General features: G+C 49.4%; 1 protein-coding gene across 1 annotated transcript in view; it reads left to right on the top strand.

The window, feature by feature from the left end:
• Positions 1–22,762, top strand: part of klf7b (Kruppel like factor 7b) — a 23,816-nt gene extending 1,054 nt beyond the window's left edge. Inside the window, exons 2-4 of the mRNA XM_067261111.1 lie at positions 11,534–12,185; positions 15,966–16,089; positions 20,462–22,762. Of these exons, the coding sequence (XP_067117212.1) occupies positions 11,534–12,185; positions 15,966–16,089; positions 20,462–20,513 (828 nt within the window). The 3' untranslated portion in view covers positions 20,514–22,762. The remainder of the gene's footprint in view (positions 1–11,533; positions 12,186–15,965; positions 16,090–20,461) is intronic.
• Positions 22,763–23,769: the final 1,007 nt, after the last annotated feature.

The raw sequence follows: 23,769 nt of genomic DNA, 5'->3' as shown, positions 1-23,769 counted from the left end.
GATCAAGAGGGTATTGTGTGTGTGACATGTTCCTGCTGATAAAGCGTCTGAGTGGGGTTAACGCAGGCCCTCTGTGACCCAATGTGACCCTGTCCCCTCCTTTCTGCCATGACCCCTGACCCCTGGCATGGGGCTTACCAACCAACCCCCCCCACCCCCCGGAGAAATGACTGTTTGGGTGTATGTAGAAATAGCTGTCACTCTGCCCAGATCAACACACCCAAAGGCTGACTGACACTCACACTGATGCACACCCATACACACCCCATCCCCCCCCTTTCTTAAATGAGTGTATTCATTAGCTGCAGCTGCACACTGTCAGAGGTAGAAGTCACTCTGTGTGTTGCTGCGCAGATGGAGGGGGTCACACACACTGTCCTTCAGTATCACCATTCAGACTCCCACCCACCCACTGACACACACGTATATACGCACACACACACACACACGCGTATACACACACACACACAGTGTTTCCCAGATTGGCATCATCTATGACACGGCAGTCTTATACAGTTAACTGTAGCTGACACAAACAGGCAGTTAGCATTCAAATAACCCCTCTATATTTTATTCAATGAACAGTTTCTCACTAAATAGGAATGTGGACGGTCAGATGGCCAAAATATGATGGCTTGTACTTGTTCCTGAAACCAAATAAGGTACCTGACAAACCCTGCTCACTCTGACTCACCTCTCCCACTGGGTGTCTGTTAGCCTGCCTGCCAGGTAACCCTGGAGTCAGTCATGGTTGTCCAGCCAATGCCTCGGCCAACCCTTTGAAGTGATGTGCTGGCCCCACCTAATTATGACACAATGAGAGCCTCTGGGCTTTTCATTAGTGCTGTGCCGGGAGTCCCCCTCCCATACATACCCCCACCCATCGTTGCACTCTGTGTGACTTGGTGATCACACTGCGGCCTCAGGAGTGTGTGTCTGTGTGTGTGCGTGTGTGAGGGGGGGGAGGTGGGTGGGGGTTGATAGATAGAAGACTGGGCCCTCACATGTTCATCCAGACCATTAATATCAGAGACATAGATGTATAGCATAGCTAATAACCCCAGCTGATATCCTCCGGCTCTATGATGCATGAACAGCTGAGCTAACGCAAAGCTCTGGTGGACATGGCTAATTAGCTACAGCGGCTATTAGCTATGTTGGGGTTTGGCCAAATATACCTTGAATTTGCTGGAGTGGACGGCCCCTCTGTGTGCCGTGAGCCTGCCGATGTGATGAAAGCAGAGCGTGTCGCTGCTCTGGCATGAGACCTCTGAGGAGGACTGAGTTCACTGATTGGTTCTCTGCAGGATATGAACTCTTGTAGCACAGAGCCTAAGCTGAGAAGGCAGCTTCAGAGACGCCGCAAGAGTGGGCCTGTCTGCAAGTCTGCCTGCCTATCTGCCTGCATTCCTACAAGCCGACTAGCCTGCCTGCTTGTCTGTCTGCCTGTCTGCAAGCCTGCATGCTGGTCTGCCTGCCTGCCATCACTCTTTCCTAACACGGAGGAATGCCTCTGCTTCATCTCCATTTTGTTGCATAACGCTCTCCTTCAGTGCCTGACCAGAGGGTGATCATTAGGCCTGCGTTCAGCAGGGTGCCCGGGAGTGACGGGTTTCACAGCTGCCGTTAGGATGGAGATACTGTACTAGTTAAGTTAGTTATCAAGCCCTGAGTGAGTCTGGCTCGTTCTTCTCCAGCTCTTGGGGTAGTGCGACGGTTTGAAGCATGTGTTCACAATGCATAAAGTGTAATAATCGGACTAGGGCTATGCCTCCTTACAGCTGCCTTGTACCCTTCTCCTGTTAAAGTCAGGGAATGAAGAATGACTTTTACAGTGCTTTTTACAGCCTCACCCTGTCCGGTTCTATTCTACAGTATTTTTTTTGTTTGTTGCTGGTTTTATTTGCTGCAGTTAGTTGCCACCGCTTTGACATCAACATTACTGTTGAGGATGATGGTTTTCCTGCCGACACACACACACATACACACTCCCTTCGGCCTCATAAGTGCAGATGTCATAATAAAGCTGTCTCAGATAGTTTGTGAAACTGAACATAGCCCCAATGCTCTGCCAGAGAGATGTCACCAGGTATCATGTCATACACGGCAAAGCTCACCTCCTACAGTTTCACCTCCTACAGTTTAGGCATTCAAGGAGAGATTATGCAACCATTTCCCCCTCATGCAAACTTCCACACCTGTTTTACTTCTTAGCCAAAGGCGGCCATTTTGACTCTGAAGCAGAACCTCTAGTTTCCTCCTAACGAGGCCTATTACAGGAGACTGGAAAGCGCTGCGTCTCCCTCTGACAGAACATCCTCTTTCACACAGAGAGACACAAAGCTACCAACGTGTGTCAGTTGTTTCTCTTAAAGAAAAAAAAAAAAGAAATCCCATTCGGCGGTCTCCTAGCAAGCTGCCATGGTAACGCCTGTGCGTGTCTCTTTCCCTCATCTGAGTGAGCGTCCGTCTGGTTCATCCTCCCTCCCTGAGGAATAGCTCTGCAGCCCGCCTGCCCACACACACACACCCTAGAGAAGCCAGGAAGAGGAGAGGATAGACAGAGCACGCTGGCTGGAGGAGAGCAGGCCTGGTGGCGGCGTGCGTGTGAGACACAGGCGGAACAGGGATGGACAGAACAGGGAGGAGAGGGCAAGAAGCGGATGTGAAACAGGCTGCGGGACTGAAATAGGACGGTGTCCCCCCTCACCATGGTGATCGACAGCGCAGGGAGAAATGAGACTGAGTCAATATTGAAACACACTAGTGAATATGTAGTCCTCCCTTATCTACAATACAGAGCTGAGCCTAACTAGCTTTTATAGGACTACTTAGCAAGATTACATTAGGGCTGTGTTTATTGGGTACTTGCATAGCCAATTTATGTGTGAGAGAGACTAAATAAGGAATGGATGTGAGCGTGTACATGTGTGTGTGTGTGTGTGTGTGTGTGTGTGTGTGTGTGTGATCATAGAGGTGTCTGTTGTGTCGCACCCACTGAGACAAATGGATACAAATTGGGGCCAGGCTTGACTGTGTGTGTGTGAGTGTGTGTGTGTGTGTGTGTGTGTGTGTGTGTGTGCGTGCGCGTTTGAAGAAGACTGAAGTTACGTGCAAGCTCTAATACATCACGTTCCTTGGATGACTGACAGATAAACATCAGGAGCAGTACAATGAGACAGATGATTGCAGAACGGTAACATTCTCTCCCCACACCATCATAGCAGACTAGACCGGTCTCTCTGCGCAGTCACAGTCATTGTTGACGTTCCTCCAGCGCTGTGATTACCCAAATCGCTCTAAACCTCTGACACAGTCTGACACCCAGCCTCTGAAACACTAGCCATGCAGACCAGACCAGTAACAGACAGGCTACGGTGACCGAGCGATCTTGAGAACGGATGACTTGTTTGGAACCTCTCAGGCTTTAGCCTGGAAGGCTAACGCCGTATGGCGCAAAACCAGACCCGGACTCTCCCCCCCCCCCCCCCCCCCCTACGGTGAGCCTAGGCCATATAGCCAGATACACTCCAGAGAGATGGAGCTGTAGGGCTGTGGAGTGTGGGCTGGGAATCTAATAGTGATGTATGGATCCAGGACCCCCTGTCCAAACCTGGCAATACTGAGCCCTCTGAGGCTCCGAGCCTGCAGTGAGGAGGGCCTGCAGGGCTTGTTTGCCAGCGTGCTCCCCCATAATTCATGGAGCACTGTTGCTAGCTGGCTAATAGGGCCATGTCCTCTGTGAGCTATCGCTCTTCCTTATTTCTCCTGTGGCCCCTGCAAGCCTCTCAGGGGGCCAGGGCCATTTGACTTCTCTTCTGGCTGCAGGGCATGAACACACACACACACACACAGGCAATAACAAACACATAACACACAGCCCCCCCTCCCCAACTCACACACACATTAAATACACGTGCGCACAGGCAATAGTGTACCTTTAAGACCCCATCATACTAAATGACGTATGCGCGCACAGACACACAATGCACAGCCCCACAGTGAATCAAAACGACACGTTAAGAGGACACACATTGAACATCACAGGCATACGGATTCTGAGCACGCTCACACAGTTCCACCGACGGCCTCTGTACTGTATCCCCCTTACACCTGAGCTTGCGTCAGGTGGGATATTTTTAGGCAAGGCCAAATGAGGCAGTAAATCCAGGTTTTTACAGTCGTAGGTGTTTTCTCCCCCGGTAACAAGAACAATATCTCTCCCTCTGGCTTTCTTATTGGTTAGCGGGACATGCCTCTCCCTCTGTCTCTCCTCCTGTTTGTCTGATAGGGGCGACCATGGTGGTGTGACTGCCTGACAAAGAAAAACTCAGACAGAATCCCAGACAGAAAGCATCCTGATGTGAGTCAGCGTGCTGGCTTTCACATTCTAACTGAGGCGAACTGAGTCTGCCTGATTTCCGATTCTCTCTATCTTCCTCTTAATCTGGATGTACTATGCCTTTCAATAAAACCCTTAATGTAAGTGCTAGTGCTCTTTGCCCCAATGGCCTCTCTAAGAGATGGTTCAACTTATATATGCTCCCATCAGGAATATTGTAGGTATGGCAAGTCAATGACATTCAAAAAGTCAAGTGTTCATTATTAAACAGTACGCATACTCAGAACTTTAGTGGCTTTCCAACGATGGAGTGAAATCTGTAGATGAAACAGGCACTGCACTCTGATCATAACAGTCAAGAATACCCTGCCGTTGTGCGATAAACCGTTCAGCACTGCTCATATGAAACAATAGCGTGATTTACCTTCATTCTAATATTTTTCATTTAAATGTCCTTCCATTACTGTTGCTATATAGACAGTGAGTAGCACACAGTACATTAGGACTTGGTAGTGGTCCCGCTCTCAGAATCTGCAGTGTCTGTCAGAGGTTGGGGAATCTTGCTGCGTGCAGCAGCCATCCCTATAGAAATGGATTGTGGACAGCAAGCACATCATTTTTACAACGTCGACAAATGCCGCATGTTGGAGGACGAGCTGCCTGAGTAGACAAATAACCCGGCGGGAGCGAGGGAGGGAGAGAGAGGGAAGGAGACACCCCCGTTCCAAGCCCTTGTCATCGGTGGCTTGCCTACGCGCGTGCCAGTGGCCAGAGGCCAAGAGAAACAGGATTAAATTATCCCCCAAATTGAAAGGGCATATCTGCCTTGTCTCTGCTAACAGATGTTTGCATTTCTCTTCTGCATGTGTGTCTACGCTATTCATTTATTTTATGACCTCGTGTTTATTAGCCAGGGCCAGGGGTGCACTAGAGCGAGGGGAAAGGAGGGGGGGGGGGGGGCCTGGGGGCTGGGCGGGTTGGTGGGGTGGGGTGTACTGGGGTGCTAATTGCTTTGCTGTGAGAGAATGTGTCAGGGACGTGTGCTTTGTGAGGGCGGGCTAAGGAGAGGGTGGCAGAGGGGGTGAGAGAGGGGAGAGGAAGAGGCAGGGAGGATGAGGGAGGGGAGGGAGGCAAGGAGGGGGAGGGAGGGAGGAGGGAGGGAGGGAGGGAGGGAGGGAGGGGAGGGAGGGAGGGAGGGAGGGAGGGAGGGAGGGAGGGAGGGAGGGAGGGAGGGAGGGAGGAGGGAGGGAGGGAGGGAGGGAGGGAGGGAGGGAGGGAGGGAGGGAGGGAGGGACAACCGCTAGCACAGGGGGGAGACAGGGGAGGGGTTTGACACAGGTGCAGAGATGGGGGGGATGGAGGGATGAGAGAAGGAAAGAGGGAGGGAGGGCAATTACACAGCGGGAGTGTCTGAGTGGTGGCCCTCCATCATAGACTGTTGATTAAAATTTCATTGGGTGAGACTGGGGGGTGGAGTTGTGGGGGTGGGGGGTAAATGGTGGAAGAGGAGAGGGAATGTTCTCCGGACAAAAACAAGGCAATAACAGCCTGAGCCTCAGGACATTCTTATGACTGGCTCGTATTTATTTAAAACGTTATATATTCGCTATTTACCCATGTACATGAATAATGTGCGAAGTTTACTACTGTATGGCCCCAGAAACAGCGTGTGGAGGTAGAATGGGAGAACTAGGAGACAGTGACACGGTCAGAGGAAGACTGTACACTCCGATGTGATGTTGCTTCTCTTGTTCTCAATGCTCTGAACAGACAGCTCTTCTTTTTGCTCTTTGGTGGAGATTAAAGTTCTGAAAGAACAAGACATTCGATTGGCAGACCTTGGTCTTGTCTCAGAGAGAGGGAGAGAGGAGAGAGAGACAGAGGGAGGGAGAGAGAGAGAGAGAGAGAGAGCGAGAGAGAGCGAGGGGGGGGGGAGAGGGGGGAGAGAGAGAGAGAGAGAGAGAGAGAGAGAGAGAGTGAGAGAGAGAGAGAGATAGAGAGGAGAGAGAGCGAGAGAGAGAGAGAGAGAGAGAGAGAGAGAGAGAGAGAGAGAGAGAGAGAGAGAGAGAGAGAGAGAGAGAGAGAGCGAGAGAGAGAGAGAGAGAGAGAGAAGAGAGGAGAGAGAGAGAGAGAGAGAAGGAGGGAGAGTGAGGAGACAGGGGGAGTGGATGAATGTTGTTTTCAGATCAAAGAGGACGTATGTTGGCTTCTCACAAGGTAGTCGGCGCAACAGCCATTAACCTCTAGTATTGAGCTGATCTCCCTCCTTTTGTTGGGTCTGTTTGTTGTCAGAAATCAGCCTCTGATAGTCTGCAGTTCACTGCTTTTTACGACGGCTTTTCAATTAAGGCAGGAAAAGCACCCACACACACATGGCCGTGCGCTCCCGCACTAAAGGCTCGTATTTACTGCCTCCCTCAGTAACTGTATCCCTCTAAATGTCAGGAACCCTGCGGCTCAGATAAGGGGGGGATGGGTGGATGCTGTGTGTGTGTGTGTGGTGTACGTGTGTGTGTGTTCCATGTTCGATGCGTGCAGCTTGCATAAGGTGCTGGGTCGCCGTGTGTCTCTATGCTTGTGCTTGGGCTGTCTGCTCTTCTTTGGCCTTTGTGATTGGGGACCCTGTCCTCCCCCCTACAAACACACACTCCCCTGTTGCCCTCTCATGTGACAGTACCTCCCCCTCCACTGTCCCCCCCTGACCCCCACGTGACATCACCCAGTAAGCTAGGGCAGGCCAGGTCATGCCAGGCCCCCATAGCTGGCCCTCAGACCTGGGAGGAACTGACAGAGACGCTCCCCTAGACATGATCCCCAGCCAGAGAGAGGGAGGGATAGGGAGAGGAAGAATGGAGGAGATTGCGAGCTGGGAAGAGCAAATCCGTGAAATCCTATTGGAGACGGTGTGGGCTGCAGACGACTGTGGTGCTAGCCTGCTGGGATGGTGGTTAAAATGTCATTGGGACAGATAGGATCCACCTCTGACTGAGAGATGGATACAAGACTCTCTCTCTCTATTTCCCGCTCACTCGCTCTCTCCGTTTCCCTCTTTTTTTTCTCCCTCTATCCCAGGAATATGGAAGGGAGCGAGAGGGAGGGAGACGGAGAGAGAGAGAGAGAGAGAGAGAGAGGAGAGAGAGAGAGAGAGAGAGAGAGAGAGAGAGAGAGAGAGAGAGAGAGAGAGAGAGAGAGAGAGAAAGATAGAGGAAGGGATGGAAGGCGGTAGGGAAATGTGAACTCCTGCTGTTGATGCTACTCAGGCTTGTCACTTCTCCACAATGGCCCCCACCACGGTAATTGTGCCGTCATTACTGAGCTAATGGTGCAGCAGGTTCCGGAGGCTTCTATAGGCTCTCTCCCTTCAGTCCCCCACCACTACCAAGGCTGCCGCCGGAACGCTAAACGGCGAAGGACTGTGTCCGCGGGGCTGAGCAAACAGGGAAATCATCTTGGAGATGAATCAAGTTCGCCGGCATCCAAATTTTACAGGGTAATGGTTATGATCTTGGACGCGGGCGACACAGCGGCAGGCAGCATGGGAGGATAATAGTCATGGCAGAGTTACAGCACCCAGGCTTGTTGTTATGGGCACCAGAGGGAGGAGGGGGGGTGGGGGAGGGCACGATTCACCCTGACTCCTCTCTGGCTCACAATACACTGGTGAAGACTGGCTCTGGGGTTGTCGGGGGGGGGGGGGGTTACAGTGGAGAAGAAAGGCTGGATGGACTCCACAGACTGGGGGCGCAGATTCCAAAATGGCCCCTCGGTAAGACTAACCACTAGAGCCCCTGAAGTCCCAAGGAGGATGAGGAGGAGGTGTTCTGCATTGAAATGAAGGGCTCTGGCTCATAGGCCACCAGTCATTATACACTTCTCTGTTATGCACACACAGACGCAAACACACACACACGCACAAATTAGCTGAATAAAGAGTCTCTCTTTGCTGGGTCGTTTGAGTGGATAATTACTCATCAGTGCATGCTGTGTAGGGAGAGGAGAGAGCGTCGGAGAGATCAGTTTAGCATCAAGAGGTAAAGCTTCAAACGGCATGTGATGAAAGCCAAAGAGCTTTAATTAAAACCTATTTGTACGCGAAAAAAATATGAATCTGAACCCCCCCAAAAATGGTAGGGAGGGGGGGGGCAAAGAGAAAACACACACGCTCCTACTAGATGTGGGGAGGAGATAATAGGAAAGAATTAGTTTAGATAATGTGCTGACTTTATTATCCCGAGCTTGGAGCCAAGGCAGGGAGGGAGGATACTAACCGACTCCGATACTGGCGATAATTTCCCCTTTGTGTGCCGTTGGACTCCAGCTGGATGCACTAATAACAGTTTGCGATGCTGCGTCCTCGCTGCTCCTTTGTCTGACAGGGACTCTTAGCGCCGGGGCTACGAACCCCCTCGGATCCACATCCATTATTGATGGCTGCTCAGCAGCCACCGAACACACTCCACGCCAAGCTGTATGCCAGGCACCATGGAGGAAGGAGGGGATGGGAGGTTAAGGAAGAGGAGGAGGGCGTCATGGGGGAAATGTACAAATGGTATCTTTTTTATTTAAATGTAGGCTAGTGGAGCTGACATGACATCCTAATCTGGGAACACAACTGATGCCAGTCTTTTAACCTTCCTAGTTTAGTTTTAAAGCAGCAATACAGTAGATATGATCCCCTGATATTCTCTGATATATTGTCTAACAGTGCAGCTTTGGATGAGTGTGCGGGAGATCCTGTGTTTAACAAGTCACATTGGTGCCGTAAACCCAAACGGAAGGTCATTGACTGTAGACACGATGACAGTCATGTTTCCTGTTCGCTCCAGTTTGTCAGTTCTGTGTGGTGTCCTCTAAGCATCATAGGCAGTGTGTGTGTGTGTGTGTGTGTGTGTGTGTGTGTGTGTGTGTGTGTGTGCGTGTGACCTTTCTCCGTATGGTATGGGACAGAGCAGGCAGGAGGTGAGTCCCCTCATGCTTACAGCCAGAGTCGTGAGCCAGCAGGCTGCCACACGGTACACACACACACACACACACACACACACATACACACACACATACACACACACACACACACATACACACAGACATATACACACACACATTTACACACATACACACACACATACACACACACACATATACAGACACATTGTATCACTGTAGGCCCTGTGTGTCTTTGTTACCTGATACACATATGAGAAGACGTTACATAAAGGTCACTGATGAAATGTTCTATCCAGTGTATTGTTTAGCAGATATGCATGTTCCTCTTCACTTTTCTCTTACAACGCTGGCTCAGGTACTTATGATATTGATATAATAATGTTACTTTCCAGATTTTTGGGTTACAGTTTACTGTATTGTGCCAATCAATGCGCCTGGAATAGTACAGCCCCCTCCACGGATCATTAAAGTACTACTCACTCTCGCACTCAAAAACACTGTCCTGGACTGTGTTTAGCTAGACCTTTAAAAGCTTCTTTAGATCACAATGGTTATTTGGTTTCAAAGTGCATTAGTGATGATTGATCCAAATGAGAAAGGGCGTGGGTACAATGGTCTGTCTTTTGTATGCCTGGCTGCAGATTATATTACTTACAGCGATTACTGAAAAGGATACAAGTGTTTGCAAATCACAGCAATGAGCTGGACAAACGAGTGGCCGGAATCCTTGTCTTAGCGCAAGAGTCAGCGGTATGCAGGACATAAGTTACTGTTTGTCTATCTTCACACACTGGGTATCTACACACTCCTGTGTACAGTTTCTACACACACTGCTTATCAGCCAAGTTTGGTTTGAAACCGTCACCCCAGAAGAAAAACACTTTGATTTATACTCATATGCAAATGAACCTCCCCAGGAAAAAGAAGACATTCTCCTACAAAAGAGAGAGAGAGAGAGAGAGAGAGAGAGAAAGGGGGAGGGAGGGTGGGGGAGAAAGACATGGAAAAAGAGAGGCAAAGCTTATCGCCATGCAGCAGACGCCACACCAAATGAGTGGGGCTCTGGCATTGTCATATGGGCCAGTTAGCCGGCCAGGCCACAGAGTGAGTACAGCACATCTCAGGCCATGGATGGGTGGTGTCATAGTGCTGAAGTTAGGATAACAGAGTTATGGCAGCTGTAATTTGCTGTGATGATCTGCTGCCCTGCCCGGGCCCCTCTCCCACTCCTGCTACAGTGCTTTAGCTCTGACATGCCAAACGGAACCGTCTAATATCCCAACTAGCCACTGTGACTGCAGGACAATATTGTAGGACCGTTTCCAAAGAAAGTGCTGAGTGGACGCTTAGTGAGCCATGCACTGCTCCGGGCTGTGATCTCTCTCTCTCTCTTTCTCTTCTTCCCTCTCTCTCTCTCTCTCTCTCTCTCTCTCTCTCTCTCTCATTTGCTCTCTCTTTTTCTCATGGCAGGGCATTTCTCAGTGTAATGACCCGCCCTGCAGAAAGAAACCCACATAAAGACCGCGTAGGCTGTTCGCATATCGGCGGACGAGAGTGTTCATAAACATTCTATTTTTCTTGGTTTCACTCCGGGCGTGCTAGTTCAAGTGAGAGGTGAGAGGGAGCGGTGGAAATAGAATAACCTTCAGCTGATTGTTTCCTACACGCCCCTCCAGCCTCTCTCTTTCTTTCTCTGTAATGTATATGTCTTTGTCTCTCGCCATCTCATTCTTCTCTTCTTCCTCATGCTCACTACCTACCTCTCTCTCTCTCTTACCGTCCTTCTGCCTCTATCTCTTGCTCTCCCCCGTAATGAAAATTCCACGGCTGGTTGATTTCTGTGGCTGTGTGAAGCGAAGCACAGGGAAACAGGCAGGCCGGCACAGTTCACTTCTCCAGAGAGCTCGGCAGGCACACTCAATCAATCACAGAGTAATCTCTCGTCTCTGAGGACTTGCTGGGGCAGGTGACATGGTCAACACCGACCGAGAAACAGAATACATAGTATCAAGTCATGTGGAATCCAATTCATGTGCAAATCCGTGGTGTGCCCGTAGCTACGTTTAATGGTATGCATCAAGCTGGGGCTGCAGATGCATGTTTGGGAATTGTCCCTGTCATGTCATACTTATTCCTGTGAATCGAAGAGACACGTGCGGTTGTAGTCACTGTGAGTGACTGGTCCGAGTTGTGTTCCGTGTGTCTGCTGTGGTTATCCTGACCCGTGTCTGTGTCCGTCTCTTCCAGACATGTCTAGAGCTGGAACGGTACCTGCAGACAGAACCCAAACGTCTGTCCGAGTTGTTCGACGAGGAGCTCGACTGCCTCCTCACCCCGGCCTTCATGCACGGCACGGCTGGCGACAGCGACGAGGACCTGATGGACCCCCTCCTGCCTGGCCTCTCCGACCAGCCCAGCCCCCCGCCCCTCCTCGTCTCCCTCCCCAAGGTACCCAGAGTCCTCCAGGCCCCCAACACCAGCAAGACCCCGGAGGCCGGGACCCAGGCGAAAGACGCCACGGCCACCAGCGGAGTCAACGCCGCCCAGCTGAGCGCCGCCGTCACCTCCCTCACGCCGCCCTCCTCGCCGGAGCTGGGCCGCCACCTGGTGAAGCCCATGCAGACGCTGACCGCCACGGCCGACGGCACGCTCACACTCAAACTGGTTCCCAAGAAGGTGGGACTGGGGGCCGCCAAGCTGGTGGCCACGCGCTCTCTGCCGTCCCCGCCAGGCCGGGGCGGGGCACTGAGCGACAGCGAGCAGGGAGGGGGGGGCTCCCTGGGGCTGGGGGGGGACATCCCGGAAAACAAGAAGAGGGTGCACCGCTGCCAGTTCAACGGCTGCAGGAAGGTTTACACCAAGAGTTCCCACTTGAAGGCACATCAGAGGACCCACACGGGTGAGACTACACACCACCAAACACACACCAGCAACAGTACAGACTACACACCACCAAACACACACCAGCAACACTACAGACTACACAACATCAAACACACACCTGCAACACTACAGACTACACACCACCAAACACACACCAGCAACACTACAGACTACACAACATCAAACACACACCTGGAACACTACAGACTACACACCATCAAACACACACCAGCAACACTACAGACTACACACCATCAAACACACACCAGCAACACTACAGACTACACACCATCAAACACACACCAGCAACACTACAGACTACACACCACCAAACACACACCAGCAACACTACAGACTACAGTACCCAGGTCAATCACCGACACAACACTACAGAATGTCTCAGTGTTCCAAATTCAACATGAAAGTGAAATGCAATCCAACATAGTCTTGTTGATCTCATAGAAACATTGAGAACATATTTTACTACCTAAGGGCCTGTTACAGCCTGTACTGTCAGTAGAACAGTCTCTCATCTTCCTCAGCCAGTCTCTAATAGCAGCCAGGCTCTAATTGAGAGCAGCACAGTCACCACCCAGTCTTCCGACGGACACTGCTCCATGATTACCACATGACTGATAGGCTGACAAGGCTAAATGACTTCTCTCTGCTAATTCAGACATTTCTGCGCCTGTAGTAGCTCATAACCACTTCTGCACTCTTGTTGAACTTCAGACAGAGAGCATCCCTGACTAGGCTAATGCAGCCTTGGGAAACGCAGTGTAGCTTTAGCCTAAGTGTTAGCCTAGCTAATGTAGAGCAGCAACCCAAGATAACATGTCGTCGGGTATTAGCATGGCTAATGTGGATCCCAAGGCCCGCTGTTGACTCGGCAGGTTTCATCAGCTCTGAAGTGGGCTAGCGATGCTAATCACCAGCAAGCTGATGCAAGACGCTCAGCCCCCCCCCACTCCGCCCACCAAAACAGGAGGAGGGAGCAGGGAAAACAACACCCTGAAGACACTGCGGCTGATTGTGTGCGAGTGTGTGTGTGTGTGTATGCGTGCGTGTTTGCCCAAACGATATGTTCATTACAAGAGCAGTACAGTGATGTAATTAGCTTAATCCTCTTTTTTGGTTATTATGTCCATAAATCACTGACACAGAAAGAGATTAAGATTAGTGGAGGGCTAGAGGGAGGCAGAAAGGAGAGAGGAGAGAGAGATGGAGTGCTCCATTAGACTCGTCAATAACAGTATCACAGCTGATAGAAAACCTCCTTTCCTTTTTTGGTGGTCCTCGCGGCAGTTTATGTCTATGTGTGTTTTCCTATTCACAAAGAAAGTCAATAAGAATTGTTGAGATATTTCCTTCGTCATGGCTTTAGGGTACAATTCAATATTCATGTCTCTTAACTATTCAAAGCAGAGGCTTAGTGTCAGGTCAGCCAGTCAATGTTCCTCTCTGAAACTGAGAGGGGGCATCTTGCTGGGGATTGGCTGTGGGCTGCTTTGGTTGTGACGGTCTCCCAGCAGAAGCTGTGCCTGCAGCGAGCTCAGAGATCATAATAACTCTGCCCCGTCTCCAGCTGACTGAGGAGATGTAATTAACTGCAGTCGCGGCACCTGTGATGCTGCTGGGAGTATGGCGAGGTGGGCGAGGGCTGGAGGGGGGATTGGGCGGGAGGAGGGTTGGTTGAAGAGGACCGGTTGCTAGGAGACCATTGCAAAAACAGAAGAGAGGCAGAAAATGGCTGATTTTATTTAGGGGGGGGGGGTTCTTGGAGCACTCAGACTGTCCAACTACCCACCAACACCCAACCCCCCCAAAATCTACCCCCCATCCCTAAATCCTCCTTCCACTCTAACCCATGCTCCCTCGGTTTTGGGTTGCCAGGCAACTGAATCACACTCATCCAGCGCTAGCAATAATTGGCTGGTGGCACAGGGTGTCCACGGCTGCTAGATTCAGCTGGCTACACCTCTCTCTCTCCGCCCCTATTCTCTCTCAATCTCTTTTACCCGGTTGCTAGGCTACTCCATCATGCATCCTCGCCTCGTCGAGTTATAATTGGCTGGCGTTTTGGTTGCCGTGGCATTGGTGGTTCCAAGCCGGCCCCTGCCTCCCCCTCCTTCTGTCAAAAATTGAAGGGTGTTTGTTTGTTTGTGTGTGTGTTTGTGTTTGAGTGTGTGTGTGTATGTTGGTGGGTGGGTGTGTATGGAGGATGCATGTAGAGAGCAGAGGAAAAGAGGGATGGCCAATTACAGATAGGGAAAGAGGAGGTGCGAAATGTTTCCCTGTCTGGCACCTGCTTCTCTCCTCTCCTCTTCTCCCCTCTCCTTTCCTTTTATCTCCTGTTCCCTCCTCTCCTCAGTGAAGGTGTGCAGGGGGAGATACAGAATAAGACAGACCTCTTCAGAAGCCTATCACTGAGGGTAGAGGGACAGTATCCTGAAACAGTATACAGCATGTCCTGTATCTGTGATGGGCAGTATATCCTGTATCTACAATGGACAGTATGTCCTGTATCGGTGATAGACAGGATTTCCTGTATCACTGGAATCAGGTCATGAACTGAGGTAATGCTGAGGTAAATTGTCATCCTGCAAATATAAGAAAAGACTGGAGGAGAGATAGAAGTAGGAGAAAGGAAAAGTACAATGACAGCTTTCAGCCTCACCTTCTCCACATCTCTTCTCTCCTTTTTTCTTCTCTTCTGATCCCTTCTCCCCTCCGTCTTCGAACGTTCTGCCATCTCATCCTTTACTCCCTATTGCATCATCAAATGCTCAGCAGATCATAGGCCTTCCTCGCATTACATAAACCAGAATCCCCCCGTCTACGTTTGAGAGTTGGAGGCGCACGCCACCCCTGCACTGCCCCCCCTCGACTCTCCGTCATCTGTCTCTCGAGCCACACGAAAGCCAGCGGGTCACGTGGCGCACGGGCGCCCGTGATTTGGAACGTTACCGCCGCTTCCGATTGAGCCGCTTAGATTTCACTTTAATGGCACTTTAGTCTAGTTAGGAAGATTGGTGGACACGGTGATCAGTGGAGACGGTGGCAGCTGGCCCACTGGAAGCGCAGTATTACTCCCCATTAGGCGCCATTAAGACCCCAATTATCGTTACCACCCCAGGATCTGTATCAACTGTCGCCGTCATAACATCCCCTAACCCTCCTGCAATCCCCCCCGATCTGTGCCCGTCCCATTTGAAGACAGTCTGCTTCCCCTTGAGGGGATCTTCAGGCCTGGGACCCCCCCCCCCCCCCCTCCACAACACCCCCCCCCCCCTGTTCCCGCCGGAAGGCCTTTTATCAAGGAGATAAAACTACAGCCTGTGAACAATAGAAATCTCCTCTCCCATCTGCTTAACAGGGGAGCGCTTCATTTGAATTACAGATCCATCCTCAGGGGCATGGAGGGGGGGAGAGGTGGGGGGAGAGGGAGGGAGGGGAAGTTTCATTTTCAGCGTGATTCGGGGGGATTATGAATTAACGTGCCTTGTCTGAAAGACTTCATTTAGAGCTCCCGGGTAGGCTCATTTTCCTGATTGGTTTATTGAAAACTCTGTCGTATCTACCTAGCCTTATAGGTGTGTTAGCCAGCAAACACAGATAAATGAATCTGTCATATTAACCAATCTCTGTCTGGGTTTATTAACAGGACTATTACACACAGGGACCTCTCTCACACCGTGCAGCTCCACTCACAAAGGTTTCATGATGATAATGTTTCTGACAGACCTCTCTCTCTCCCTGTCTCTTTGTCTCTCTCTTGCTCTCTCTCTCTCTCTAGGTGAGAAGCCCTACAAGTGTTCCTGGGAGGGTTGTGAGTGGCGTTTCGCCCGGAGTGACGAACTGACAAGGCACTACCGCAAACACACCGGGGCAAAGCCCTTCAAGTGTAACCATTGCGACAGGTAAGACGCATGCTGACATACAACAACACATTGACGCAAACACACACAGAAACATACACAGTAAGAACACACCCACACACACAAACACACATTCCTTATCATTACACACTTAGCAGATGAGGTTATATTTATTAATATGAACCAAGCCTGTCCCTGTTCTCCTTTCCATCATCATGTGTTTCTCCATCCCTCGTCCCTGTCATTCTTTCCTACCTCGTACATCCTTGTCATCCCTCTCTCCCTTCTCCCTCCTCCCTCCTTTTCGTTCTTCCATACCTCCTCCCTCCTCCTCGATCTCTTCGCTACACGGCTGGTCCCGTGATTGCCATCACCCAGACTCCGTGAATAGACCAACCTCACACTCACTGCTTGTCCTGCCCAACCTGGGTGCTGACACACACTGAAAATATCAAATAGAGAGTAGAACATGGTGTGTGTGCTTAAAATGATCAAGTTACATAACAAAAGCATTGGGAGCTTTGGAGAGAGAGAGAGAGAGAGAGAGAGAGAGAGAGAGAGAGAGAGAGAGAGAGAGAGAGAGAGAGAGAGAGAGAGAGAGAGAGAAGGGAGGGAGAGAGAGAGAGAGAGAGAGAGAGAGAGAGAGAGAGAGGGAGGGAGGGAGAGAGAGAGAGAGAGAGAGAGAGAAGGCTACCATACACACGTAAGGTTGTGGATGTATCATTAAAGTTGCTCTGGCACACACACACACACACACACCCACACACACACACACACACCCACACACACACTCTCATCCATTATGGAGCAAAGTGTGACACTCATCAGACCTCTCTGTCCCCTGGAGACTCAAAGACTCAAAGAGCAGCCCTTTGTCTGAATCTAATAGCAGTGTGGGTGAGTGTGTGTGGGTGTGTGTGTGTGTCTGTGTGTGTGTCTGTGCGTACGGTGGACTTAAATTTGCATTAGAGAGAGGAATTGACTGATAGGCTGTCATGTGACAATAGCAGGAAGCTGTCATCAACCTCACACACATGGCGCCGCACTCAATTACACGCCGGCATCAAGACACACACACTGAGCACACTCTGGGTGGAACCCTAATTACCAAGCGCTTGTTTCTCTCTCCAGAAGGGGACAGCTTTGAAACACCCTCCTTTATCCACTCCAATGACACAGACCCTGCATGTCCACAGCTTGACCAGGTCCAGCCTTAGCTACTGTATCAGTGGAGCGGAGAGCCGGGCTGGCCCTCTCACCCAGACAAAGACCAGGGGGAGTGCATAATCTAATCCTTGTTCCAGCACTCATTACCAAATGTATTCTGGCTATTGGCGAACAAAGGGTCCGTTAGGAGCTGGCATACTGTTTTGGTTAATTGACTAAGCCCAGATGCCAGGTCCACTTTACCAGAGCCTGGAGTCTTGGATGTGTACGTGTGTGTGTGTGTGTGTTTGAAAGTGTCTCCTTCGTCCCGCCCCTGAGGGAACCTTAATTGGAGCCTTTCGGTTCCTTCTAGTTTGGATTTAAACCTAAACCCCACCAGAACACTGCTGGAGTGTCGTAATCCCACCAGAACACTGGGTGTCGTAGTGCGTGTTCTGGCACACGCACACACGCACAGAGCAACACTGCCACAATTAAAGACATACACATAAATAGACACAAGAAAACACATTCCTTCCCGTAGATATACATCAGGAACATGACCAATCACAGATACAGTATCAAACACACAGCTACCAACACTCACACACACACACACACACATTCTGGCAGGGGGTAGAAAAGCTGTAAATAAAAGGATGGGAAAAAGACAGCGCTGCAGTAGGAGGAGATGATAAAGAACACCCAGAGTGGAGCCCAATCAATACCATAACTCCTCTGCTGATTATGTGTTTGGACAATTACGGCACACACACACACACACTGTGAATTTGTGTGATTGCAAGCCAAAATGTGAATGGGATGGGAGGCGTTTGAAATCAAAGCCACTGTCTCAATAGAGCCCCAGTGTTTGAACGGGGGAAGGCGAATTAGCTGTCCTGCTACAAGGTGGGTGGGTGAACAATATAAAGCCTCATCCAAAATGGCTACCTTGTTTACGTTCTCCAGAGAAACAGATTGCGGCCACTCCTGGATGGATGCTAATGATACAGTTAAGAGATAAATATGGATCACAGTGCATTAGGCATCTGTCCCCACTCAGTCAGATGTCTGCAGCTCGTATAAACAAGAGGCTGGCACAGAGGTTAACTCAGCTCCTTTTTTTAACCCACCCACACACACACACGTCTGCAAACTCTCACACACCCTTTGAAGGCTCAAATGAGGGACGTGCCACTCAGCAGACAGACTGATTTCCCCTCTGTGCTGCAGCCTGTTCCGTCACCTTAGGGAACAACTCGCCGTGTTGACCAGGAGGTGCACGCATACTGCATACACACACACGCACGTGTACACACATACACACATTCATTACCATCAGAATGGCAGGCAAAATGGTGTGACAGCCGTGGAAAGTTGAACAGTAAATACAGTGTGTTGCCACTTTCTCTCTTTAGGGACACGCACACACACACACGCAAACAGACACACAAGTCCATCATTAATCCTGCCTAATCAAGCTGGGACCCCCTGCTGGGCAAGGCACGGGGCAGGAGGGAGATGGAGGGAAGGAGGGATGGATGGAGGGGTGTAGGAGTGGAAGGGGGCAGGGGCATGCCAGCTGGTGTGGCGGCCCCCTGACAGTGACTCGCAGGGCCATCTGTCCAGTGACCCCCCCAGCCCCCTCAGCCCCCACCAGCTCCTCTCTCTCCTCTCTCTCTCCCTAACCCCCACCCTCACTTACACCCCATACTACACCATACAAGACAGACAGGTACAGCACAAGCTCCTTAGGGACAAGGGGATAGCAGCGGTGGGGGGGGGGGGGGGGAAGCGGCAAAACTGAATAAAACAATAAAAGACACAGAGGAGAAAGGGAAAGATAGAAAAAGAGACATGGAAAAAAGTCATTTATCAGATACCCGAAATAGCAACCTGCATGCGGCATGCTGCCATTTCGAGATGGTCAGTTCCCACGCTTGAAAGAAGAAATAAGGGAGGAGAGGGTGGGAGGGACAGGGAGAGGGAGAGGCTAGCTATTTATCTCTGTAACTGACTCCCATAGTTCCCTACCTGTTCAAATCTCTGCTACTAATTGGCTGAGAGGCCATCCTTTCAAAGGGGCTCACCAGGGTTTGTGCTTTGTTTCTGGACTAATTAATAATGCATACAGCCTTTGGCAAAGTTAAATTTTAATTGTTTTTTTTTACTCTCCCACATTTTGTTTTCCACTCCTTTATTCATATCATTGTGATACTTTGTTATGGTATGGCTGAAGGTAATACAATAATCCTTACAAAGCCACAATAAAAGTAAAGTACAAGTGGCTTTTCTGTCGCATACATTCTCACCCACTGCTTTTATTTATCGTTCTTACCAGCGGTGGGAACCAGTGTGTGAGCTAAATCGATTTGAGCGCCCAGAAGGCCCTGCGGCCACTACCAACGCAAAGTCACCACTCAAATGTTGCATTACTAATGACGACTTGCGTTTCCGCGATAGCGTTCGACCTCCAGCGGCTTATGAATCCTAAACTCCGGTATTCAGACGCTGATTTGTGGCGGCGTTCGGAAGAATTACGGCCACTTCTCTTAATAAAGGAGGAAGCAGAACGGTTCCTGCTGAACTGACGTGTCCTCATTCTGGAACGTTAGGGCATTAACGTGAGAAAAATAAGTGAGATCTTATTCATTATTCATTTCTTTAAAGGAGCAAATGCTGTCGAGTTGGTTTTTTTGTTATGCCACAGCTCATGTGTGTACCTCTCCATCTGTAAACTCACGCTGCCAGAAACTGGAAATCTGCTGTCTCTTATCGCTGGTTATTTAATGAATATCACTCCGTTTCGTTTGCATTTGTAGTGTTAAGTTATTTAGTATTCATCAGCTCTCTAAAGTATCAAATATCATGCCTCCAAACTACTCCACAGAGATTATTTTATATTATGCAGTGTAACCCTAACCCTTTATTTAGTCCAAAAAGCCTGGCCAAGAAGGCAGAAAACGTCCCATGGCATCCCAAGTTAAAGCAGTTGCAGAAATATTACAAATTAGGTCCCGAACCAAAAACATTTGTGTAGGGATATAATCTATTCTAATAAACACATTTACTATCCACATTAAAATCATTTATCGCCAGGGACTCATAAGTGGCACCAGCATCTCCAGACAGATGCGACAGTGAGACATTCCAAGGTGTTGGAATGAGGCAAAAGAGCAATTTGCCCAGGCTTGCCATGTAAATAACTCTGTTTTTTTTCCTCCCATTTTCTCTCTCTCTCTCTCTCTCTGTCTCTCTTTCTATCCAGGTGTTTCTCCAGGTCAGACCACTTGGCCCTGCACATGAAGAGGCACATCTAAGGGGAGTCAGGAGAGAGAGAGGGAGAGAAGAAGAAGAGAAGGAGAGATAGGAGAGAAGTGAGGCAGGACATGTCGAACCACACACCAGCTCCGCCTCAGCCCGTCCAGAGACCACCCTTGCCGAGACCTGACACCAGGGGAGCAAAGCATTGTGGGGGATCAAACCCTGGAACAACTGGCAACACCGGATGGTCGGCGAGGAGATGGAGTAGAAGAGGGGAGGGGCTAGTTGTTGTTTTCTTTCGATTCACACTTCCATATTCCACAACTTTCTACAGTCTACACAACACTCTTTGATTGCATCGCTTGGTAAGCCCTACTTTGGGCTATGGACTCAGACACTGCCAAACCGAAACTCTGGTCCGACAGGACCCATTTTCACCTGTTTCTTTACTGTACATTCAATTGGAGTGGAGAGAAGATCATAAGGCCCTATAATGACTGTGCTCAACTCTCACATAACAATCATGAGTGACTAGCAGAAACAGCGAGTGGGTTTTAAAACAACTTTTATCTTTTCTCTCCATTCAACCGTTTTCTTCTCAATTTTACTGTTTGTTTTTTGCAACATGTAAAAAAAAAAAAATACACAATACTGCAGCTATACAGGAATCTCAGCAAACTACTCTGTGTGAAGTCAACAACCAAGCCAAAACCGCACGAGAGGACGATGATGGCGAGGTTGGTGGTGGTGATGATTATGTTAAGGATGAAGATGGAACTATCGAGGCCCACAGCAGAGCCTCCACCTGGAGTGAGCCTGGGGTCATGTGACTTGGGGGAGCTCTGCTGTGACCCCTGTCTTTCCAGGGCTCTCCTCTGGGGGGCGCTCTTCTGTCTCACCTTCACGCCTGCCACCTCACAGGCAAACTAACAAATGCGCAGCGACACTTTCTTGCCTTTGTGTTTTTTTTAAAGACATTTATTGTTATAATTATCAAGAATGATGTTTTTTTTTTTTCTCTCTTTGGCTGAAATGTCTTAAAATTCACTGAATGATGATAGAAACAAAAAAAACACAAAAAAACACAAAAAAAACATTTGAACTACTTCATGAGGCAGAATGTGTTGATCTGGAAACGGGAGACCACAGAACAGACTTTCTCTCCTGTAGAGCAGCACAGACTGGACTTAGTAGCAGCTATCTCACACTCACAGCAAAGGAGACTGAGGAACAAGGAGAAGTCACACAAACTCTGAAAAGCGCAGGATTTATATTGTTGGACTGAATTGAAAGAGGAGGCCGTCTGGTTTTCATTCTGATTTCCTCCCATGCTCTCAGTCTGAAAAGAAGACCTTGGCTTGACCCCGCTGTGGCATCGCTACTCAGCCAAGGAGGCCAGGAGAGCTGGAACATGTTCTGCAGCTTTGTGCTGGTTCTGGAACTTTCCATCATGGAACCTGTGCAGGGGAGGGGCATGCTTATGGCCACACCTCGTGCTAGGGGGACTGGGGAACTGGTTGGCTGGACATGAGTCTGGGACTAAAGACAGCCAACCCCAGTCAGAGACAGAAAGAACATGTCATGTCTGCTACATCAGCCTAGAGGAACCTGCCTGTTTCTTATTCATTGTCTGCACTGACTTTTTCAATGTTATCTCAACTTTTTTTCATACAGTCAAAAAAATCCGAAAAAAAGAATACAAAGGAAAAAAACGTCATAAAAATACAAAAAGAAAATTCACAAAAATAATTCTGTTTCTCTATCACATACATAGAGCCGGTGAACACAAACTAACACACACACACACGGACATACACAACAGTTTTTTATTTACTCATTGCTCCTCTTTCAAGATAAGACCTGTAAAACATACGAAAATAATTATATTGTTAATATACAGTTGAAAAACAAAACACTGCATGGAAGCCTTTTTGTCACTCACACACACTCAGATAACACACACACGCACACTGCTTCCTGGATTATTTGTTCTGCTCCAAATTCTCTCACAGTAGGATTTTAGCAACTGTTGTTTTGTACAAAAAGATCTGCTGGAGGGTTGTGGCTTTGAAGTGAGAAACAAGCTCATTCTCATGTTCAAACAATCGCCATAGTTGGGCCTAGGCCTCTGTATGTTAACAATCAGCTTCTAAAAGCTTGGGACCAGATTTTGCTTCTGCCCCAGGTATGTGAATTCCTACATGGCCTTGCAATCAGGGCATTATCCCCTCTATGCCAGACTCCTTTCTCCTACTGCATATACACTCCAAGGGCCCCTTACTAGCATCCTATGCTGGCTGCTGTATAAGAGTGGGGTAGGGTGGTGGTGGGGTGGGGGGGGTTATGGAGGTGGGGGTGTAGATTCCATTAATGACTCTGCAGTACCATGCATCAGCCATGCCAGACTCTACTAACGGATCCCAGAGCAGCCCTCAGGGGCCACGGTGCAGCTCAGAACAATCGATACCAAAAACCTCCAGCGCAGACCTGCCCTCCAGCCAGGGACAGGTTTTGGCACTCAGACCTATCTGGGGGGATCGCCTCCCTATGAGGTGTACTGGCGGCAGCTCCTTCTCTACACAAACACACACAATCACACACTCACGCACACATCCACACTCCATATCTCTACAAAAAGACAATGTAAAACAACAAGAGATTAAGATGACTCTGATGTTCTGCTTTCCCGATTCCGTTGGACTTCTCTGTTTCTTGTTTTTCAAAGCTACCACAATGTTTATTTTTCTCCAAGTTGGTTGATGCGAGGTCATGCCAAATTAACAGAGAAATGCAGGGGATTTTTGAATGGCCCCGCTCTTATATAAGTACGTACAATCATGTGTGGATTGTGGCACTTTTCGGAGAGCTTTGTGATGGTATGTCTGTGAGCATGCCCATGTGAGAGCACAGCACAGCTCAGCTAGATGCTGGTTGGAGGATCGACATACAGTAATGATGATGATGACCACTGCTAGACTGCAGGTTGTGTGTGTGTACAGAGAGTGGGGAACAGGGATTGTACTGTATGTGGGTTGATGAGGTGAAAGCTTTCAATCTAGCAATGGCTGACGATGCTTTTGTTTGGTTACATTCTGGCCTTGTTTCTTTGACCCTTAAAACCACCCAGATCATGTTCATTTAAATAAGGAGCTTACATACCTTAGAAACACACTCTGCTGCATAGGTGTGAGTTAGCCGGTGAGTAAAAAAATGTCACTCAGTGTCGGCTCGGTAAGCTCTCTTAGAGCCCCTCACTCTACAAAGCTAACACACATATTTAGTCACTTTCAGTCCCCTCATTCAGTCCCATTA

The sequence above is a fragment of the Osmerus mordax genome, chromosome 2 (genome assembly GCF_038355195.1).
Source record: "Osmerus mordax isolate fOsmMor3 chromosome 2, fOsmMor3.pri, whole genome shotgun sequence".
Classification (NCBI taxonomy): Eukaryota; Metazoa; Chordata; class Actinopteri; order Osmeriformes; family Osmeridae; genus Osmerus; species Osmerus mordax.
The sequence above is the reverse complement of the archived record's forward strand: the minus strand, read 5'-3'. Positions and strand labels throughout refer to the sequence as shown.